The 18,418-nt window shown below is 49.3% G+C and overlaps 1 protein-coding gene across 1 annotated transcript in view; it reads left to right on the top strand.

Moving 5' to 3' along the window:
* LOC144153178 (calcium-activated chloride channel regulator 2-like) overlaps positions 1–18,418 on the top strand; it is a 452,168-nt gene that overhangs the window by 426,759 nt on the left and 6,991 nt on the right. Inside the window, exons 9-14 of the mRNA XM_077684827.1 lie at positions 1,838–2,065; positions 3,460–3,600; positions 4,415–4,633; positions 5,409–5,678; positions 17,259–17,393; positions 18,019–18,154. Coding sequence (XP_077540953.1) covers positions 1,838–2,065; positions 3,460–3,600; positions 4,415–4,633; positions 5,409–5,678; positions 17,259–17,393; positions 18,019–18,154 — 1,129 coding nt within the window. The remainder of the gene's footprint in view (positions 1–1,837; positions 2,066–3,459; positions 3,601–4,414; positions 4,634–5,408; positions 5,679–17,258; positions 17,394–18,018; positions 18,155–18,418) is intronic.

The raw sequence follows: 18,418 nt of genomic DNA, 5'->3' as shown, positions 1-18,418 counted from the left end.
GAAACGCGGTTCTATAAACGTTGAAGTAGGGCGCCTCGATTAACGCGCGTCTTCTCCGTACGGCAGCGTTCGCATCGAGACACCCGGTTTGGAGCAGTGGAACGCGGGAAATTTAAAATGATTTAAGCAAACCTTTGGCGTCTTTACCTGGGGAGGAGCGCGACGCAAGAGGAACAACATGAGAGGTGAGCGGGAAAGCGAAGGGAGGCATTTACTTCGCAAAAGCCGATAAAGACTGTCGTCTTTTGACGGCATTTGCAACGAAAGGAGCAGATACGCGGCCAATCTTTTTCTTTCCTTTTTTTTCACTATTTGCAGCGCAGTAAAACTTCGAGTAGGTTGCCGCAATGAGATCCTGTAAACAATCCGGGTGTGTAGTCTTTCTTGTTGGTCGAGTTACCTGAGACTTAAACAGACGGCGCTGTTAAGAAAAAGAATCAAGCGCATCCCGTACTTTCTACGGGCAGGACCTGCTTTGCCAATCCGACCCTTTAGGTCTTAAAACGCTACACCGAAGTTCTTCTTTACGTGTCTACTTTTTCGTCTAAACAAGCGCGTGCAAAACGCTCGGCCTCACGTGCAAACCTAAAGACGGTGTAGGGTTTCCATAAAGGTGCAACTTGAGCTGCTGCTGATGCTAAGGGCAGATTTATTTCTGGCCTTTGAGCATGCGCCGTCGTGACGGGTGGAGGAAAGAGCAAAACGAATGCAACCACTTCTTTTGCATATTTGAAGCCCAACTTCAAACACGCGCGGTGAATTTTCCAAAATCTCAGCTCTCAAAAATTTACCTCTTTTTGTTCCCCGTTTCTCTCTTATTTAAACTATAACGCACTAAACACGCTAGCATAATGGGAGTAAAAAATGTGTTATGCATAAAAAACTGACTACTTTTGGAAACCCACTACGTTTTCTTTTAATACTGCCCCCCCCCCTCCTTTTTAAAAATCAAATTAGTGCGTTTTAAACGGCTTCAAAACAAGCGCCACACGAAGCTTTTGGTCGGTGTCCAGTGACTTTTCTTCCCGCTCCCCAACGCTGCATTCACAGTTTGCCCCGACATGGCTGAACAGCTGCCGACATTTCGAAAACGTTAGAGTTAATTCCTCTTTCCTGCGAGTTTTCCGGGACTTTTAACCTGATGGCAGGCGACGGGTGCCCTCGCACACGCGCGAACGAACGTACAGACGTGCTCAATTATCCCACTCCTCCTAAATGTGCTCCTCCACCCTTGATGAACGGATGACATGCCACGTGATAAGGGTCCTGCTCCTCGGGAGTTGCAGTGACCACCGTTCAGTGACGTTGCTATGTCATGTGTAAATGCTACTTACTGTGTGTTGCGTGAGAAGCCGACTCTAAACCAATGTTATGGCAAAAGGTGTTATTTTGAAGAGAATTAATAAGGTTGGTACAAACTGCAATCTCCAAGATTTTGCACATTGGACACGCTATAGGGTTATAGGCCTGTAATTGCTAGTCATTGATTTGGCTCCGTTTTTATATATAGTAACTATGTTACTGTGCTTCCATTCAAGGGGTAATTTACCTTTATCAAAGGACATTCTGAACCGCGTTGCTAGATAGTGGGTGGCTGAAATAGTGCCCTGGTGTAAATGGGTGTTACTTATTTTTTTTAAATTCACTCTGGGACCATTATAAAACATGAAAACAGGGTAACAGTGTCGGCTAAAAAAAGTATCCGTACTGTGGACACAAACATGATGATGGTGATGATGACGACGATGCTGCTGCTTATGATGATTAATAATAGTATGATGAACACGCAGCTCGCCAACCTGTTGTTTCCTGTTCCGTTTCCTCTTCCTCCCCGCAGGACCGGCGCGCGTTCGTGAGCCGCGCGCTGGACAAGTTCGCCCGCGTGGACGCTCCGGACGACAGCCGTCTGGGCCTGGTGCCCATCGGCCAGGTGGAGGCCTCCACGGGCTTCCCGCTCAGCCCCATGAACCGCTCGCACACGCGCGAGCAGCTGGCCCTGCGGCTTCCCTGGCCCGGCTCCAAGTTCAACCTGTCCATCGAGGACGGGCTTTCCAGGGCGCTCCAGGTATGCCCTTTTCTCCATCTCAATCACTCGTAACACGAATGGCAGGGCGGAGCTTCAAGGCAGCTGGAACTGGCAGTAACGTAACTTCAAATGAGTTGAAAGGCATTAGATTGCAGTGTGGTGAAGTGCCCTACTTTCTAGTGGCTGCAACCGAGCTACGTGATAATGCCGCCATGGATAATGAGGCTTTGGTGTACGGTTAACGGCAAAAAAAGCACGACTATCATAATGTTACGAAGTGTTTACACTTGCGGCAACGGCAATTTTTCACAGCGCCAAACAATACCTCGTGTCTCAGCCTTTTTTCTTCTTTTTTTTTCAGCGTATTCGGGGTTAACTCGGCACTAAAATTATAGCTACTTTCCATATCCTCGCATATTCCAGTGTTTGGATTTCCTCGCTGACTTACTTATCTTTCGTGGCCGAATATTTTTTTTATAGAAAGAAAACTGATTTTGGCTCAGAGAGAAAAACGCACACTTTTCTGAATTTCCTTAGCGGCTAACTAGCAACCGAATCTTGTAAATAATGACCAGTGCGCTGTCCCCTTCGCAACAACTGCGCTGGCGCTAACCACATGACTGGCCTCGCTGGATTTCAATCTCGCTTGTTGCTAACCACTTCGGTTTGTTGGCTTACTATTACTTTGATCGTGCGGAGTATATTTACGCCATGTTTATTTCGATCGTAACGACTAATGAACTATCATATAATGGCGGTAAAAAGCTCAGAAAATGCCGATACCTCGTGTTTTTGATGTTTACTCTTCTATCACGAATAAATTAGTGTTCTGAGACACTACACAACGAACGCATTTTTTTTTTCAACGGGAAAACGGGTTCCGGTACTCGCATCTTTTGAAAGTTCACCCGTGGATTTGAGCATTGCCTGGACGGGAATGACAGCGCGATAACACTGGGACCGTATCGAATCTTCTTTGTCCCCACATCACCATGTGAAACCGAACTGCCCACGCTTCGCTTTCTAACTTTTAACTCTTAACGGGCCCAAAGTAAAGCCCTGTGCCCGATCTCACGCTGCTCAATAAAGCGGGCAGTTATCCGTGCCGGGAATATGACACGCGCAAAGAATTTTCAAACGCACTCTCCACAGGTCTTTACTGGAACAGAAGTGGAACATTAACCGGATCCTCTAGCATTGCCTCCCGCCCTGCATTGAATTGCAGATAAAAGCGGCAAACATAAGAAAAACAAAGGGGGAGCTCCCCATAAAATCCATTTATATGACTCGTTCCAGTTATTTTCCGTTCGGATCCAAATCAAAATATGTGGGTCACGCTTTTAATTGGAACCTACATGGAACCAGATACATTAGCGTCGCACGTCAGTTGCTTTGTAGGCTGATGGCTCGTGACGGTGCGGTTTTGAACGCAGATGCTGAGTGAAGACCGCGACCTTCCCTACCCGAGCTCCAACGGTTCCGCAGCCGCTGGAGGCGTCATCCTTCTCATCAGCAACGGAGACTTGGAGCACGACGTCGCCGAGCGCCTCCAGGAGTCGCTGAGATCGTCCCAGGTATTCTTTGCTTCAGGTTTTGTTCATGCCGAGTTAGTAGGCTTGTGTATAATCGATCTGTCATGTAACATTATTCCGCGCAGTACAGGAGGTAACTTACTGGTTAAAGAGACCATCAATACAACGTATTTGAAGAATCTAAGCTTCGATTCCTCGCTCAACTCAATCGCGGCTCCAAAACACTTTGTTGTGACACACACACACACACACACACACACACACACACACACACACACACACACACACACACACACACACACACACACACACACACGCACGCACGCACGCACGCGCACACGCACACACACACACACACACACGCACACGCACACGCACACGCACACACACACGCACACACACACACACACACACACACACACGAAAAGCGGAGCCAATTGTTGCCAATCTTCCAAATGTCCAGCTACGCAACGTCAGCAAGGGCGCCATTGGAAAGTGAAGATAAAAAGAAACAGAGAATTAGTCTGTTAACATTACGGTAGCATTCAAGCGGCGGGGTAAAACGTAGCCCTATAATCGCACAGTCGTATTCATTAGCGTTAGCTTTGTCGGTGGCCGAAGGTCGCACAAGTTAGCCTGTGTGACGTCATAAAAGAAGTGCGAAAAAGTGCCTCGTGAGTTGACACTCGCGCATTTTTCTCCCCCTTTATTCTGTAACTTAACTCCTTGAGATTTGCGTGAAAGCTGTCGTGCTGGCTGTTCCAAAGTGACCATCTTTCGGACTAACGTAAGTTTCATTTTGCGCTGTCTGATAGTTGCGCTTCTGCCGGACCCGGTCTCGCTCTCCCTCTCACAGGTCCGCCTGCAGAGTGTGGTATACCCAAGTTCTGCGCACTCTAGCGCCCACCTGGACGCCCTGGTAGAGGCCACGGGCGGGCGCACGTGGCACGTGCACGAGGCCAGCGTGGGCGACGAGCAGCGAGGCAGCGTGGCCACCCAGGCCGAACTCTACGAGGCGCTCTACTCACTCCTTCTCCGGGGCTACTCCTGGGACGAGACCGACAACTACGTCATGGTGGGCTCCTTCATAAGCGTCTTCTTAACGGATGAGCAAGAGAAAAAAATATCTGGCCATCTCCACTAACTTGAAACCTGGGATGGGGCGAAGCATGTCGTGTATAAGTGTATTCTTGGCTCCTTGGCGTTTTTGTTCACGGAGATGAAACCATTGGAGGGTGGAGGTATGCAGCGTTGCTGTAAACGTCTATTGTCTTTGAAACTCTAGCTGGCCGGCTTCGGCTGGTGGCGTGGGACTGCCTATCTTCTTTTCCTTTTAAAGACGGAAGTTATTCTTGGGCTGCCTAACACGAAAATCAGCCACCACAATTAATGAATGAATCGGTAATTAAATGTACTTTATTTAACTAATAATTTCAATCAATTATAACTCCTTATGGGGGCTAAGGGCCTAGGGCGTTGTGTTGAGGATTCCAAGGACGCGGGTTGGACCCCGGACGCGGCGGCCGTTTATCTAATAAAGGCGAAAAGAAACAACGCCCGCGTGTGCCGAAATTTCGGTGCTCGCTTGAGATCCGGCGGGTGGTTCGAAATATTTTGTAGCCACCCACATTGATGCGACTTATAGCTGAGATGTAGTTTCGGCGCGTAAAAGACCGAAATTTGAAGAAAAAATTCAGGTAAGTTTTCTGACGATTAAATTCGCAGCACCCTCCTCCAACATTATCTTTTTTTCATGACGGCGCCTATTCACCTCTCTTAAATTTTCCCCTACTTGCTCAGTTATTTCTTTTCGCGCCGTCAGTTGTAGCATCGCTTCATCGTTGGCGCAGGTCGACAAGCGCGAGTTCGGTGAGAGCGAGCAGGGCTCTGGCCCGCTGCTGCTCAACTTCGACATCGACCACGGCCTGACGCGCCAGCTGCTCGTGATGGTCGTGGGCTACGACTTCACCAAAACGGTGAAGCCCTCGGTGTCCGAGGAGGGCCTCGAACTCGTAGCGCCGCCCGGGTCACCCCAGGCCAGCTACAAGTACAGCGACGACTACGTCTTCAAGTTCGACTACAGCTTCTGTAGCTACACGTTCAAGATCAACGACCCTCCGGTGAGTGACGTGGCTTTCATTTCCGCGGGGAGCTTCTTCTGTCAGTGTCCTATTTTTAACGCGGTAGGATTCTTCGACTACGCAGAGTCCTGGAGTAGACTGCGCGTCGAACCCTCAATTCGCATGGCCAATTCGAACTGGACGAACCAGGCAGAGAGCTGTGAGATAGTCCTTAATGACTCGTGGGTAGCCATCAAACGGCTCCTCATCTCGGTTTCATCAGAACTGGTATGATCCAGCAGACATTTCTCAGGTCTGACCAATATGGCTGTTGCAGGGTTCGTGAACTGGGTCATGTGACCATATAATAAATGCATTGGGGGCATAAAACGATTTATTTTATTTTTATTTTATTTTGGCAATCAATACTCTATGGCTCTACCTGGTGGAACATGGCCTGAAAACCTCGCGCGGCCTGGCGAAATTTTTGAAGATATCTGTAACAGCACAAGTCTTCAGAAAAAATTTATCTACCTATACTTCTCAATCCTAGACTACCTAAGGCATGATTTCTCAATGGAAATATTGTCCAGTCTAGGAGCGTACATGCCGCCACATTTCTACGTTCATCTGCGCAGTGATTTGTGTGTTCTTTTTAAATGGTGCAACGCTTTGCAACGCCGCTGTCTAACTGTCTAATTCTCTATCTAGTGGCTATGGAGATGTCCAGGCTAGGCAAGATAACATTGTTACTAGCGGACGTGGGGTATGAACAAATACAAAAGCGGTGACGTGCTGTGGTCGTGATTCTTAACATGACGGGTTGTTACGAGGTAAAGAGAGAAAAAATGGAAAAGAACCAAAACTTCTTAATTTTCTGCTAACGGGACATGTTCGAGCGCACTTGCAGTAGGATGCCAGAAAGCCAGCCCGGTCAACCGGATTATTAGCAAAAATGCATTTTACTGAAACCAGGCTGACATGACAATCATGCTCGTGTCGCAAAGTCCACTTATCGGGGGAAGCTGGTTGACAGGCTGTCAAATTCAAGTACCCCAGTTAACCAATGAAGACCGCCGGAACGTGCGTTATTGTTGTGGTATAGCCTGCGTGGCTTCTTTTTGTGTCATAAAACTTGGTGTTTTGGGAGTCGAGCGAACGAGGGCAGACGCCGGGAGACCCTCGTCAGTTAAAAACATGTGCCTTTACGTATTTCTCTGTGTTGTTGTAAACTGTGTATGTCCGTTATTGGTGTGTTTTGCATTGCAACCAAACGACGTCGTGCGTAGATTAAAAAAAGTTTAACTCAGGGCCGCCCCATCCATTGCGTACTGTATCGTCTGACCGAACATGCTATCGTAGCGCCAAGCCAGAGCCAGTCGCTACGGTTGTTCAACAAAAAAATAAGGGTAAAAGATGTGACAGGTACGATAAAAAGCAAGTGCTATTAACTGCACTCGGGGGATTTGTCAGTAGAGAGAGAGAAGTGCTCGCTGCATTTATTGATCACTTCTCTTTCTCCCTCTCCTCCTCCTCCTCCTCCTCCTCCTCCTCCTCCTCCTCCGAGATTAATGGAAAGCAGCATGTTAAAGTTGGGGTGTGATATCATAGATAGTTCGTCATGCTTCAACACTGAAATCCTTCCATTCGGGCTCATCTTCGATTTCTTTTTATCGGTGTGCGTGCACGTTTGCAGCTGATACGTTAGAGGGGGGATATGTATCCTGATAGTGATTGAAACGCACGCCGCACTAATTTGGAAGCAGTGATCATTCCGCGGGGCTGATGGCCTTCCTATTGTGTATTCTTAAACGACGCGGGGTGGCAGAACGGCGAAATGCCGGAACGGCTACATTAGAGAGCTTTTGCATTCCATCCGTTCCGTCCGTTCCGTTCGTACCGTGTTGACCGGTACAGGACTGGGCACTTGCGCATTCGTCACTTTGAGGTGTGTCCTCCTCGCCGTGCCGAGTCGAGTCCCGGTACTGACTGTAAGCACGGAACGGACGGAACAAACGGAACGCCAAAACCATCTAGTATTGGAGCCACCGGAACCGGAGCTGTCGTCTGGTACCACTTCGCGCGCAGCGTTGTTGTCGTCACGTTGCGCATATCTTGTTGCGTCATTTTGCTTCTGCTAGAGAACACGTGCAGGTATTTGCTATGCGCAGTTCGTAGTTTTGACCCTCGTCGCCGCCACTGTTAGCGCCACCTCGTGTTTGCGACATCGCGCCGGTAATTGGATGCCAGCGGAGCTGTAAACAGCTGCCTCGAGTTTTCAAAAACTTAGTTCTGCGCTACCGCCCTTTCGGTCTACAGGTTGAAAAATTACACGAAGGTGTCGGTTCCAGGACGCGGGTTCACCCGGATAGGCGAAGATTACGTCATTAAAACCTTCAAAGAGAATTCCAACTTCGGCTTTCTTCAGTAGGCGTGACTGTTCCACTCGGTGTACTGCATTTACAACGAGGAGCGACGATATCTGGCGCAACAAGACTTGCTCATTTTTCAGCGCTTAACGCCGCACGACGCCCCGTGCGCGCGACGTTGTACAGGGAGCCGAGACGTGGAATTGACTCGCTCCTATCGGAATTGTTCTCGGAGTCGCGATAAATCAACGCGACACGGGTCTCAAGCCGGTGGCGGCCAGCGCGACCTGTTCAATTGTTTCCGAGTGACGTTATCCGCCGGAAACGACTCGGAAGAAAGTAGGAACCAAAAGCGCGTTAAAAACAACGGCGCGCTCGGTGCAACCGGGGGGCATTTTGAGGCGAAACAGGGCTTGAGCCCGGATAGGTTCGTTCGTTGCGAAGTTTCTTTTAACCTCGCTTGCCGTTTGCCTCGCCCTGCCTTCGCCGGGTAGAGCTGGCGTTTCATTACAGAGACAAAACACTTTTTTCGGTGGTTTGTTTGTTTGTTTGTTTGTTTGTTTGTTTGTTTGTTTGTTTGTTTGTTTGTTTGTTTGTGCGGACCCTCTTACCGCACCTTCGTTTTCTTTTCTTTTTTATTCTTCCGTGATTCTTCATTGAGGCGCGTTCTATATCCTTTAAAAGCATTCTGTAGTTCTTGCTTTCTTTCTCGAGGAAGAAGGATTGGGGGTGGGGGGCCTCTTGAGTGTTTTCTACTGCGCATTAAAAGAAAACAATGAATCCTTTTTGAGTTTGTTAGTCTTAGCTTCCGCCTGCCTGTCTGGAAGTAATTTTTTTCTGCCTCCTCCTGCTACTTGCCTTGCGTTGCTTTGACCGCGAGACACATCTTCTCTAGTGTATATTTCCGCTCTCAGATCCGGTAAGTTTAGATAATGGACTCTTAGCGGCATCACCAATAATTACGAACTAAAGATTGTAATTTCATTTTTATTTTTGACGCGAAATCACAGTTTGACTCGGTTGGCCGGAAGAGCCGTCGTCCTGCATTAGCAAGGAATTGCACAGAAGAAAAATGGCTGAGGCGCAATGTGCAAATAAAGTAATCGAGTTGGCAAACAAAAAAAAATGCGCGCATTTGGGTGTGGATGGGAGTCGAACCCAACGCCTCCGCATTGCGCAACGAGCACGTATCCCCAACACCGCCACATCTCGATGACACCGGCTAACTGAACGTGTACCCCCTATTGAATGGGCTATGGCCTTCGACTTGTGAACGTGTTAGAAACATGTACTAATTACAGAACAGGCTACAAAACAGGCTAATTACAAAACAGGCTAATTACAGAAGCAGCAGATTCCGTACCCGCTAAACGTTCTCATGTCAGCCAGTTTGGACTCTTCGTAGGATGCATTCGCGCCGATGAACGAAAGGAAAGCATACATCACATAGAAGAACGACCCCAAAATGACTCGCAGAAGAAGCAGAAAACGCCCGTATATTAAAGAACGTAAACCATCGTCAACTGCCGTTCCGATACACTCCCAACCGTCTCGAGCGCTGATGCGCCGCGAGCGTTTATGTTGCATATGTGTGTGGTTCGGATGCCTAAGGTTTCCGTTCCCTCTTGCGGCGCGTGAACTTAGCGCGAGAGTATCGCCCCACGCCCGCACACAGCAACGGAACGCTGCGCTGCACGGGCCTCCGTTCCTGAAATTAGGCAAGCAGTTTAGTGGAATTTTTACAGTCATTAAACCTTTTAATTTTCGCAAAACGAAGTTCCTTTCATTTCATCCTAACACAGGGGACGCTAACACTCTTTGCGTGCGATGCGAAAATGGATATGTGCCAAGTCATAGCAACGGAGAGGAAGGGGAAAAATCGCAGTGGGAAAATAAGGGAAAATAAGGATGACAAGAGGAACACACGTTCGGCAATTGGACACAAATGCTTCCGCTTTCACTACATCGCAAGGAGTGCTTCCTCGTAATTTTTTCCGTCACTGTTTCAGTTAACGTTTCCTCGCGCTTAAGATTAAGTTCCCTGAACACTCTCGTCATACGTACAATAAACAAACAAACAAAAAACTCAAGACACAACGGCAAGACAAAAAACAGCGGAGTTATTAACGCGTTCCGTGATCTAGACGTACTACCCAGCCCCGAGTGGCGTAATCCAGTAATCCCGAAACCGCACCGACTCCACGATGCGGTTAGTATATCACGCGCGCTCTCCCGACTTTAGTTTTCGTTTCTGCGCACCACACGCCCTCCGCGCTCCCCCCAAAGTTCGCCTCAAGAGAGCAAAAAAGCCGCAGAACGGCCCTTGCGACAGCAGCAGCAATAGCGCGCTAGGCATGCTCCAGCAACCCTTGCGAGCGGGCACCAACACCGACACGCAGAAAGAAAAGGGGCTCAGTTTGGAAAAGCCCGGTCCGACCTAGCGCGGCGCCAGAGTGGTGGCATCTCCAGCGCCGGTTGCGTGCCGGGCTGCTGCTGCTGCGGCGGCGTCCCATATTCCGCGCCATTTTTTACGCTGTCCCTTCGCGACTCGCGCCTAAGGCAGCAGCAGCAGCACGCATTGGTGGCCTGGAAATTTTCGGCTATTTTTCAGACTTCTCCCCCTGCTCCTTTCCGCAGCTTGACGTTATAGTCGCCGTTCTCTTGTGCGCAGTCGCTCCCGCCCACCCTCAAGCCGCAATCCTTCTCCTCAACCCACTGTTGTCGACTTCTTTTTTAGCTATTTCCGTTTTGCGGGGGGCGTTTGGTGCTTATGCGGGCGAACGATGAGAGGGAGGATGCTTGGCGTGCCTTGGTGGGAGGCTGCGATTTGTGCTGGCTGGCGTGAGATTATTTATTCGGAGGCAAACCGTGTTTGTCGTCTCGGAGCCGAATGAAGGAACGGGGTGCTTGCAAACGACGCGTGCGCTCTTATAGAGCTACTCGGCGCGTTCTTTTCCTACACGCACTGGCGGTGGAGCGCGGCCCCCTGGCGCTTGGGGTTACTTTGAAGTTTAAGCGGCGATAGAGGGGAGTAAACGCAGCGGGACGGTCGGGAAGTCGCCGAGTGCGTGGTATGAGGCGAAGTTACTCTTCAGCTACCAGCTTGCATTTGCATAGCGCGCGTAAGGCGTTACTGAAGCGTAAAGCGTGAGTTGCGGGCTAGTGTCGCCGCTTTTTGCTCAAAGAGTGGACTCTTTCGTGGAGGGAGGGATACTTTGTGGCCATTACGGATTCCGGGTAACGACGGCAGAATCTATCTTCTCTCTAGCCTTGAAGGCAGTAGGTCGCAGGCCGCAGGATAGCTAACGCCTGGAATAAGAGCAAAAGTTTGTTTTCTTTGACCAAACCGAAGTGGACGCTGGAATGCAGCTTAGTGATTTACTGTACCACTTGCCGTGTGTTGGGACCTCCAGTAACAGCTCTTTTTCACCAAATATTAATGGGAGGCATCGCTTGGCATCGACAAACCGAAACTACCTTCCTTAAAAGTCGCCTTAGGGCTCTCCGTCGATAGTCCAGCCCCCTTAAACGGCGCCATTCATGAAACAGATTTGGATGTACGTGGTGAAGCAGAACGTGAACGCTTGGAATAGCATCGGTGTTCCTTGACATTTCTGTTAGAAGATGGTAGCATCTCCCCTTCACCTCCAACAACGCGCGAGAATTTTGAACCACGATGGCGAGAAACGTTGTGCGCCGACTCCAGAGGGGTTCATTATTATCAGAGGAACTTGACCTGAATGTCAAGCCTTCTTAACAGCAAAGTTTTTTATACACTATGCTGTTATACACTTTATACAAAGTGTTTTATACACATTTTATACGGGATACACGAAGATATGACTAACGTCATATCCGTCACGTAAGTGACGCCAGTACAACAAAGCAGGTGGCCTGTAAAGGGTGCACCCTTGCACACAGGGTCTTCTTGTGGGGAAGCAACCTTTAAAACTAAAGAGTACGTCATAGTTAGGGTTGTTCGTTTTCGGGCTTTATATTTTAACATGAAACTGTTCACTGCCGGTATACACCAAGATTTCACTGACGTCATATCCGTCATGGAAATGACACCAGTACATCTTTGTCGAAGCGACTTGCCAGCAGGACGTCGCTCGCCAAGCACACCCACAAGACAGCCGCCGACCGGCAAATTATGCTCAGCTGCAAATTTCGCTGCACATTTCACTTTCGTGTTCTGCAGATTCCTATGACAGAGGAATCAACCACAGTTTTTTCAGTTGCCGAATTCAAGATGAGTTTCCTACTCAGATGGAGCCGAACGGGTGCGCATTCTGTACGAGGAAGCTAAGAGAAGTCGGATGAACATGCACGTGGTTTATATATATATATATTCACCCGAAGGGGAAGCTGCATATCGAGTTGGTCGGCTGCGCCACAGCTTGAAGGCAGTGCAAGATAAATTTCAATGTACCAGTTTTTTTTTTTATGTCACCATTTTCTACGGCAGTGGCGGCAATTGAACAACATGCGACCGTCTATTCGTGCGCGCTGCTCTAGAAGTGCGTCGATATGTGTCACCAGGTGGACATTTGATTAACATAATCGATCCAAACAGTCGCGAGTGGCAAAAATCATAGCTGGAGGCATGGCGTAATATTATTTTGGGTAGAAGAGGAGGGGAAATGACTTTGTCTGACGCACGGTGTAATCTTTCGGAGTCATCTTGCATTTGTCAGGATGATGGTTAGGATAGCCACAATAACGACGCTGATTGTTTGGAACTACTCCGAACGCACCAGAAATAGTCCGGGGACCGCAGTCACGCGAGTTTCACATCCCGGCTGACTGCGCGCAAACGTGGGCTCGAAGTGAAAAGTTTCCCTCCCGATTCTCCCTCCGTTTACTACCAGGGCCGTAAAACAAGTGTCGGCGTTGTAAATTTTTTCGTTTGATTCCACGTCACACTGAAGGCCCTGTATTTTTCCCCCGTGACACCTATCTGCTGCACCTTCTCCACATTCGCTCTCGCTATTTGCGCACGCCGGCAAAGCGCCTCAACAAACACGCTGCAGACCGAGGCAACGTCAGCATACAGAAACACTATCGTAAACAGCTATTTAGTTTTCTCGTCTCTTCGCGTACAACTTCGATTTCCGATACCCGCAGTGCGCGCGCCCATCCAAAGGCCACGTATACGCCGTATACCGCTCGGGCCGTGTATACCTCTTTAATAAGCCCGCCATCGGAAACGAACTGCAACGGCGGTTCCTCTGTATTTTTTTTGTCTGTCCTCCGGCCGGCGTGTGATCGTTTCCGCTTGCTTTCTCGTCTACGGGATCTGTCCAGTTCCCTCACGGCTGACGCACAGGCGCCGTTCCACCACGCTGCACTTGCTCTCTGACGTGACTCGGAGTCTCGGCCTCCGAACAACTGGCCGGCCGTGTAACGAACGCGCCGACTCATTACTTCGCCCGTGGAGTCAGCGTCGCTGCACCGGGACGTTGAGGGGGGACAGGGGAAGGGAGAGAAGCAGGGTCACGCCGGTGCGACCCGAACTGGGCAACGTCGCTGCTTGCCTGCGCGATGACCGTCGGGTGGCGTGACCTCGCGCGGGGGGGCAAGGCTGGGATACGAGTCTGCGCACTGCTTCGACGCTTCGCGACTGTTGTTCGATGGCTCTCGAGGATGCCGGAAGAGAAATGATTCCTGTTGTCGTGCAGAATGCGGGAAAAAGTAGATTTTCGCTGGGCGTTTTTGTTGATGATACTTGCTCGTATAGAATTTATCTGGGTTGACTCCTGCGTTTTTATTAACACTTGAATTCTTTATTATCTGTTTGCGACAACTGTTCTGAGCGATTTTTTGTTGTTGTTGTTCAGCTGACATCGAAGCCCTTCGCAGCTCTAGCGTTCGGCTTGGTTTAACTTCAAATGCGACATGCGGCCTAAATGCAGCTCTGCCTAGTTTTAGCTGTTGCTTTTGACAGCAGAGCTGTTTAAGCTTTTAGTTCCACCGTCCATCGTTACCAGAAAAAATTAAAGCCGTTCCACTCAATGTGAAAGCTGTCGAAAATGCAGAGCAGTGATTCGCCATAATGGGCTGTACCGCCGTTATCCGCTCACACCTATATACCACCCCATGCAATTCAAATTTCCCGCCTTCGCAGTGCTCGCGCGCCCCCTGCCTCAAACTGCGCCAGCGGGAGTTCTGTTCTCTTTGTGCTTTTCTCTCCGCACGTGCCGGCGTTGCACTGCCACATTTTGAGTTTACTATCGTAAAAACCAACCCAACGGGCGTCCTTAACTAAAGGAACGCGGGCGCTGCCGGTTAATTACGTATATTTTTCCTCAAATGTACCTATAGTTTTCTTTGAGCTAAACAACGAGAAGATGTATGACAAGCGCGAGAGTTTCACGAGTTTCGAACGCTTATGACTATATAAACCGCTTGGCTTTCGGAGCCTCTGGGGTACACCGCGAACAACAGCGTTACCCCGGGACGCCGCCATAGAGAAATAAAAAATTTCTTTCTCTATGACGCCGCCTTGGTGCTCTATACTGAGAAGAAATACCGAGCGCACGTGAGCGTGCGCCTCGCGAGGAGCGACCGTCGTCGACCAGCTCGACCTTCGAGACAGGACTGTACTGGAGAAACGTTTATTTATCTTTTTGAACACTCTGCTCAGCGTTCGTGGCGTGATCTCTCGCGCGCTGTTCTCCTCGCCAACTAGCTTTGTGCAAACATACGCATCAATCGCTTACAAGCCGCCCTGCAACAGCCCTAGCATTAAAGGAATTCGTTTTCGCGATATTTCACGTTAAGTAGCTCTAGCCCTGTATCTGTGTCGTTATTTAGCGCTGTAGGCTGTTTGCTTCCGTCGTGCGCCGTCTTTTTAGTCCATTTCGTTCCTTAAATTGATATTTGTGAGCCGAAAATATTCCCCCCCCCCCTTTTTTTTTCACCAGTTTCCTAATTTTCAATGCCAATATATGAAGCCCGTCCTTAATATCCTTTGCGCAAGAGCGCTACACGCACGGCGCCGGTGTAGTCGTAGTACTCGTCTTTGGCTACAGTAAGCCAAACGTTCGTCCGAAATCTCCGGTCCTGGATCGGGGTAATAGTTTTCCTTCCCGCAACCCTCCTCCAGATATTTCTTTTCTTTTTTTTTCTTTTTTCGTCTTCATTCCCCGCCCCCTGTTGCAGGATAACCAAGCGGTCACCGTCTTGGCTAACTCTTGGGTCCTCTTCGCTCTCTTTCTCATCCCCACATCCTCCCATGTCGATGCCCCCTTCTTCCATCTTTTCTCTTGCCGCTTTTGTTGTTGTTGTCTCCTCTCGGGCACTTAACTTCAACCGTTGTCTCTCTCCTCGGCGCCTCTTCTTGCTTATCCGCGTCCTCTTCCACTTGGTCCCGAGCCGAGATGAGAAAGAGGCGAGCCGGGGACCCCGCACTATGACTCCATCGACCCGCGCAATCAATTTTTATCCCGGCGGAATTGGCTACGGCTTTTGCCGCGCCAAAAGGAAGAGCTGCCTTCGAGAGAATGAGACGGGGAGCTTTGTGCGCCCTCGCTTTGCTTTGTGCCCTGGGCGACCACACCGTGCCTCTCTCCCCTCTTCCCTCTTCCTCTCGATGACCTCTTCTCAGCGTTCCTTACCTCCTCCGCTCTCATTCCCCTCTCTTCTAATACCCCGCGTGGATATAGGTATTAAAGGTGGCCCCCTGGGCCCCGTGTCGGGTTGTTCGGTTCTTGACGTCTCGAAGAAAGTGTTTGTTACACTCGACTCGAAACGGACAAGGCCTCTTTTTTTTATCTCTCTGACGAAACGGGATAGAGTTTCCTACTCTTCCACCGTTTGAGGGAGTCTTGACTCTGTCCGTGCTTGTTACGTGTCCAGATTTTTCTTGCGCCGAGGCTGATAAGCAGAAGTGAGCTAATCTCGCGCCCGGCCATCTCGTGGGAAAAAAAAAAGAAGGTGGACGAGTCGTTCGCGTCGGCCTTAACTAAGCGCGCAAACTATGGAGGTTTTGTTTAGGCAGTGCTCATTTATCGTTGTTTCGGTTCGTCTATTTGCGCTGCATATCCGTTTGTATGTATGTCTGTTTGTTCGTTGGATTGTAGCGTTATACGTCACGCTTAAAACATTAAAACTGATTGAAAAGTCGTTATTATTTTTTGTGCTCTTTGTTAGCTCATAATCGGCTTTCCTGAAAGTGGGTCGTTTTTCTACAAACCGTGCGTTCTACATATAACATTTTGTAAGAACCTGCAAAACAAAATCGGATGTAAGACGTAGCATATTCGGGTTATTCTATGACTTAACGCTGATCCGTGACTCCGTGCTCCGCAACTCGGACTTAATGGCCCCCTGCAACCCTGCCGGTAATGTTTGCACTTGTTTCTTCGTGCCTGGAAGCCCTATAGTTACCGCCGGCACAGTGCCGCAGTGCGTGATCCGCTCTTCGCAGCAGATACCTTTTCTAATCTCTGCTTTGATTTTGTTGCGATTTTCCTTTCGATTTCATTTATTGCCATAGATGAAAAGAAGCCGGCCAATAGTCGCGATGTGGATTAAGTGACGTCACTCAAGCCAGCAAACATACCCAGACACGGAAAGGAAGAGGAATGTTTTTATCGAGTTTGAAAGTTATCTGATGGGCGTAGAGCCGAAACATTTGGTTGGCGTACTTTGTGGCCACCTCATCCAAGTACCGAATGCGCTTGTTGACTTCGTTCTGGATCCAATTTCAGATTTTGAAAAAAGTTGAAAAAAGATGTTGCAGGGTGTTTTTAAAGTGAGGACTAAAGAACCGCGCGCGCGCGCGCGCGCGCGCGCGCGCGAGAGAGAGAGAGAGAGAGAGAGAGAGAGAGAGAGAGAGAGAGAGAGAGAGAGAGAGAGAGAGAGAGAGAGAGCGAGAGCGAGAGAGAGAGAGAGAGAGAGAGAGAGAGAGAGAGAGAGAGAGAGAGAGAGAGAGAGAGAGAGAGAGAGAGAGAGAGAGAGACGGGACTGTTATGCGGGACCAAAGCTCAGGTTTTGTTGCCTGCTATTCGTACATATGGACGTTTCTCCTCCATAAAAAAAAAGCAGCCGCTGCGACCGGGAATAGAATCCGGGAATTCAGAAGCGCAATGGCTTTGGCGAGACATCTATTTACCGTCGAATATATGCTATCCTGCAATGATTGTCCCTTTGAGGCGTTGTGTCTTGAAAACTACACCGCCGAGCACCGACTCATCATAATGGCTTGTCACGAGAACTATGACCGATACGAGTGTGGTGGTGAATCCATCTCCTCTCCTCTCTTCAGGCCGGCATGTGGGAGCTTCGGGTCGAGGCAGCCACCAAGACGGACCAGCCGATCATCGGGCTGGTGTACGCCAAGCCGGCTGCCAAAGAGACGCCCATCCTGCTCGACGTCTGGATCAGCGGACGGTCCTCGGCGGTGAGCTCGCCTCACTTTGTCTTCGCTAAACGCCCCGGGGAATATAGGTGCCGTAATTTAAACGCGCACGTCGCATGTACGATTCAAGGTTTACAGGCACCTCTGGCGGGCACTTGTCAGTACCGATGCTTTTTTTTTATTTACACGTGCGAAATATCCACGTCATGCATTTGCTAATTATTCAACTATCTCTGCGAAAGCCCTTCACAACTATTTCTCGTAACATTGACAAGGTTTAGGAGCATCACTTGCTAAATGGGACTCTGCTGAGTAAGTTACACGTGCTGTACACACGAAAGCATTACCATGAGTTGCTAACGGCGAAGCGTACGATCCTGCCACATGCACGGATCTGTATAAAAAGTGTGTCTTTCTGCCATACGCAAATACATTTCTCTTCCTACTTGACACCGTGATTTGATAGCCGTCGGAAATGTATTCGAGATCAGATGCCTTGCAGTACCTAAGCATACGAGTCATCACCTGTGCTGGGCAAACCCTGTCTTCCTCTAGCCACCCCTAACCCTGTTTCTCAACAACTTTGTGGTGAAAAATGATCGTCGTTCACGTGTTGCCGGTTGTCATAGGAACATATCTGCCTTGCTTCGCGATTCACAGGTGAATGCCACGGAAAATTCCTTATCTACGCGAGCTGAAGAAGGGCTCCCACCCGGTGGCCAAGGCTATGGTAACCGCCCTCATTCGCCACCCCGGCACGGACAGCATCACCCGACTCCACCTCATCGACAACGGAGCCGGAGGTGAGAACGGATAACTTCCTCCATTCACCTCGGCCGTGCTTCTTTCCTAGAAGTGACCTTATTTTCAATGTTTTCAAGCTTTTCTCTTTATATTAGCCGTCTTGTATTCACACACCTGCCTCCAATTTGTGTCGTGGGGGATTTCTGTGATTATCTAGCCACCAAGCGTTGCATCTAAATAACGTCTGCTATATTTTTAAAGAATTACTTAAGAAAAAATCCCGGGCCACCTATACTAATGTGAAACCTGGGGAGGGGCGAAGC

This window comes from Haemaphysalis longicornis, unplaced genomic scaffold (genome assembly GCF_048455015.1).
Source record: "Haemaphysalis longicornis isolate Haplotype H1 unplaced genomic scaffold, Haemaphysalis longicornis Haplotype H1 scaffold_9, whole genome shotgun sequence".
Taxonomy (NCBI): domain Eukaryota; kingdom Metazoa; phylum Arthropoda; class Arachnida; order Ixodida; family Ixodidae; genus Haemaphysalis; species Haemaphysalis longicornis.
Note: the sequence above shows the minus strand (reverse complement) of the source record. Positions and strands in the feature narration are given on the sequence as shown.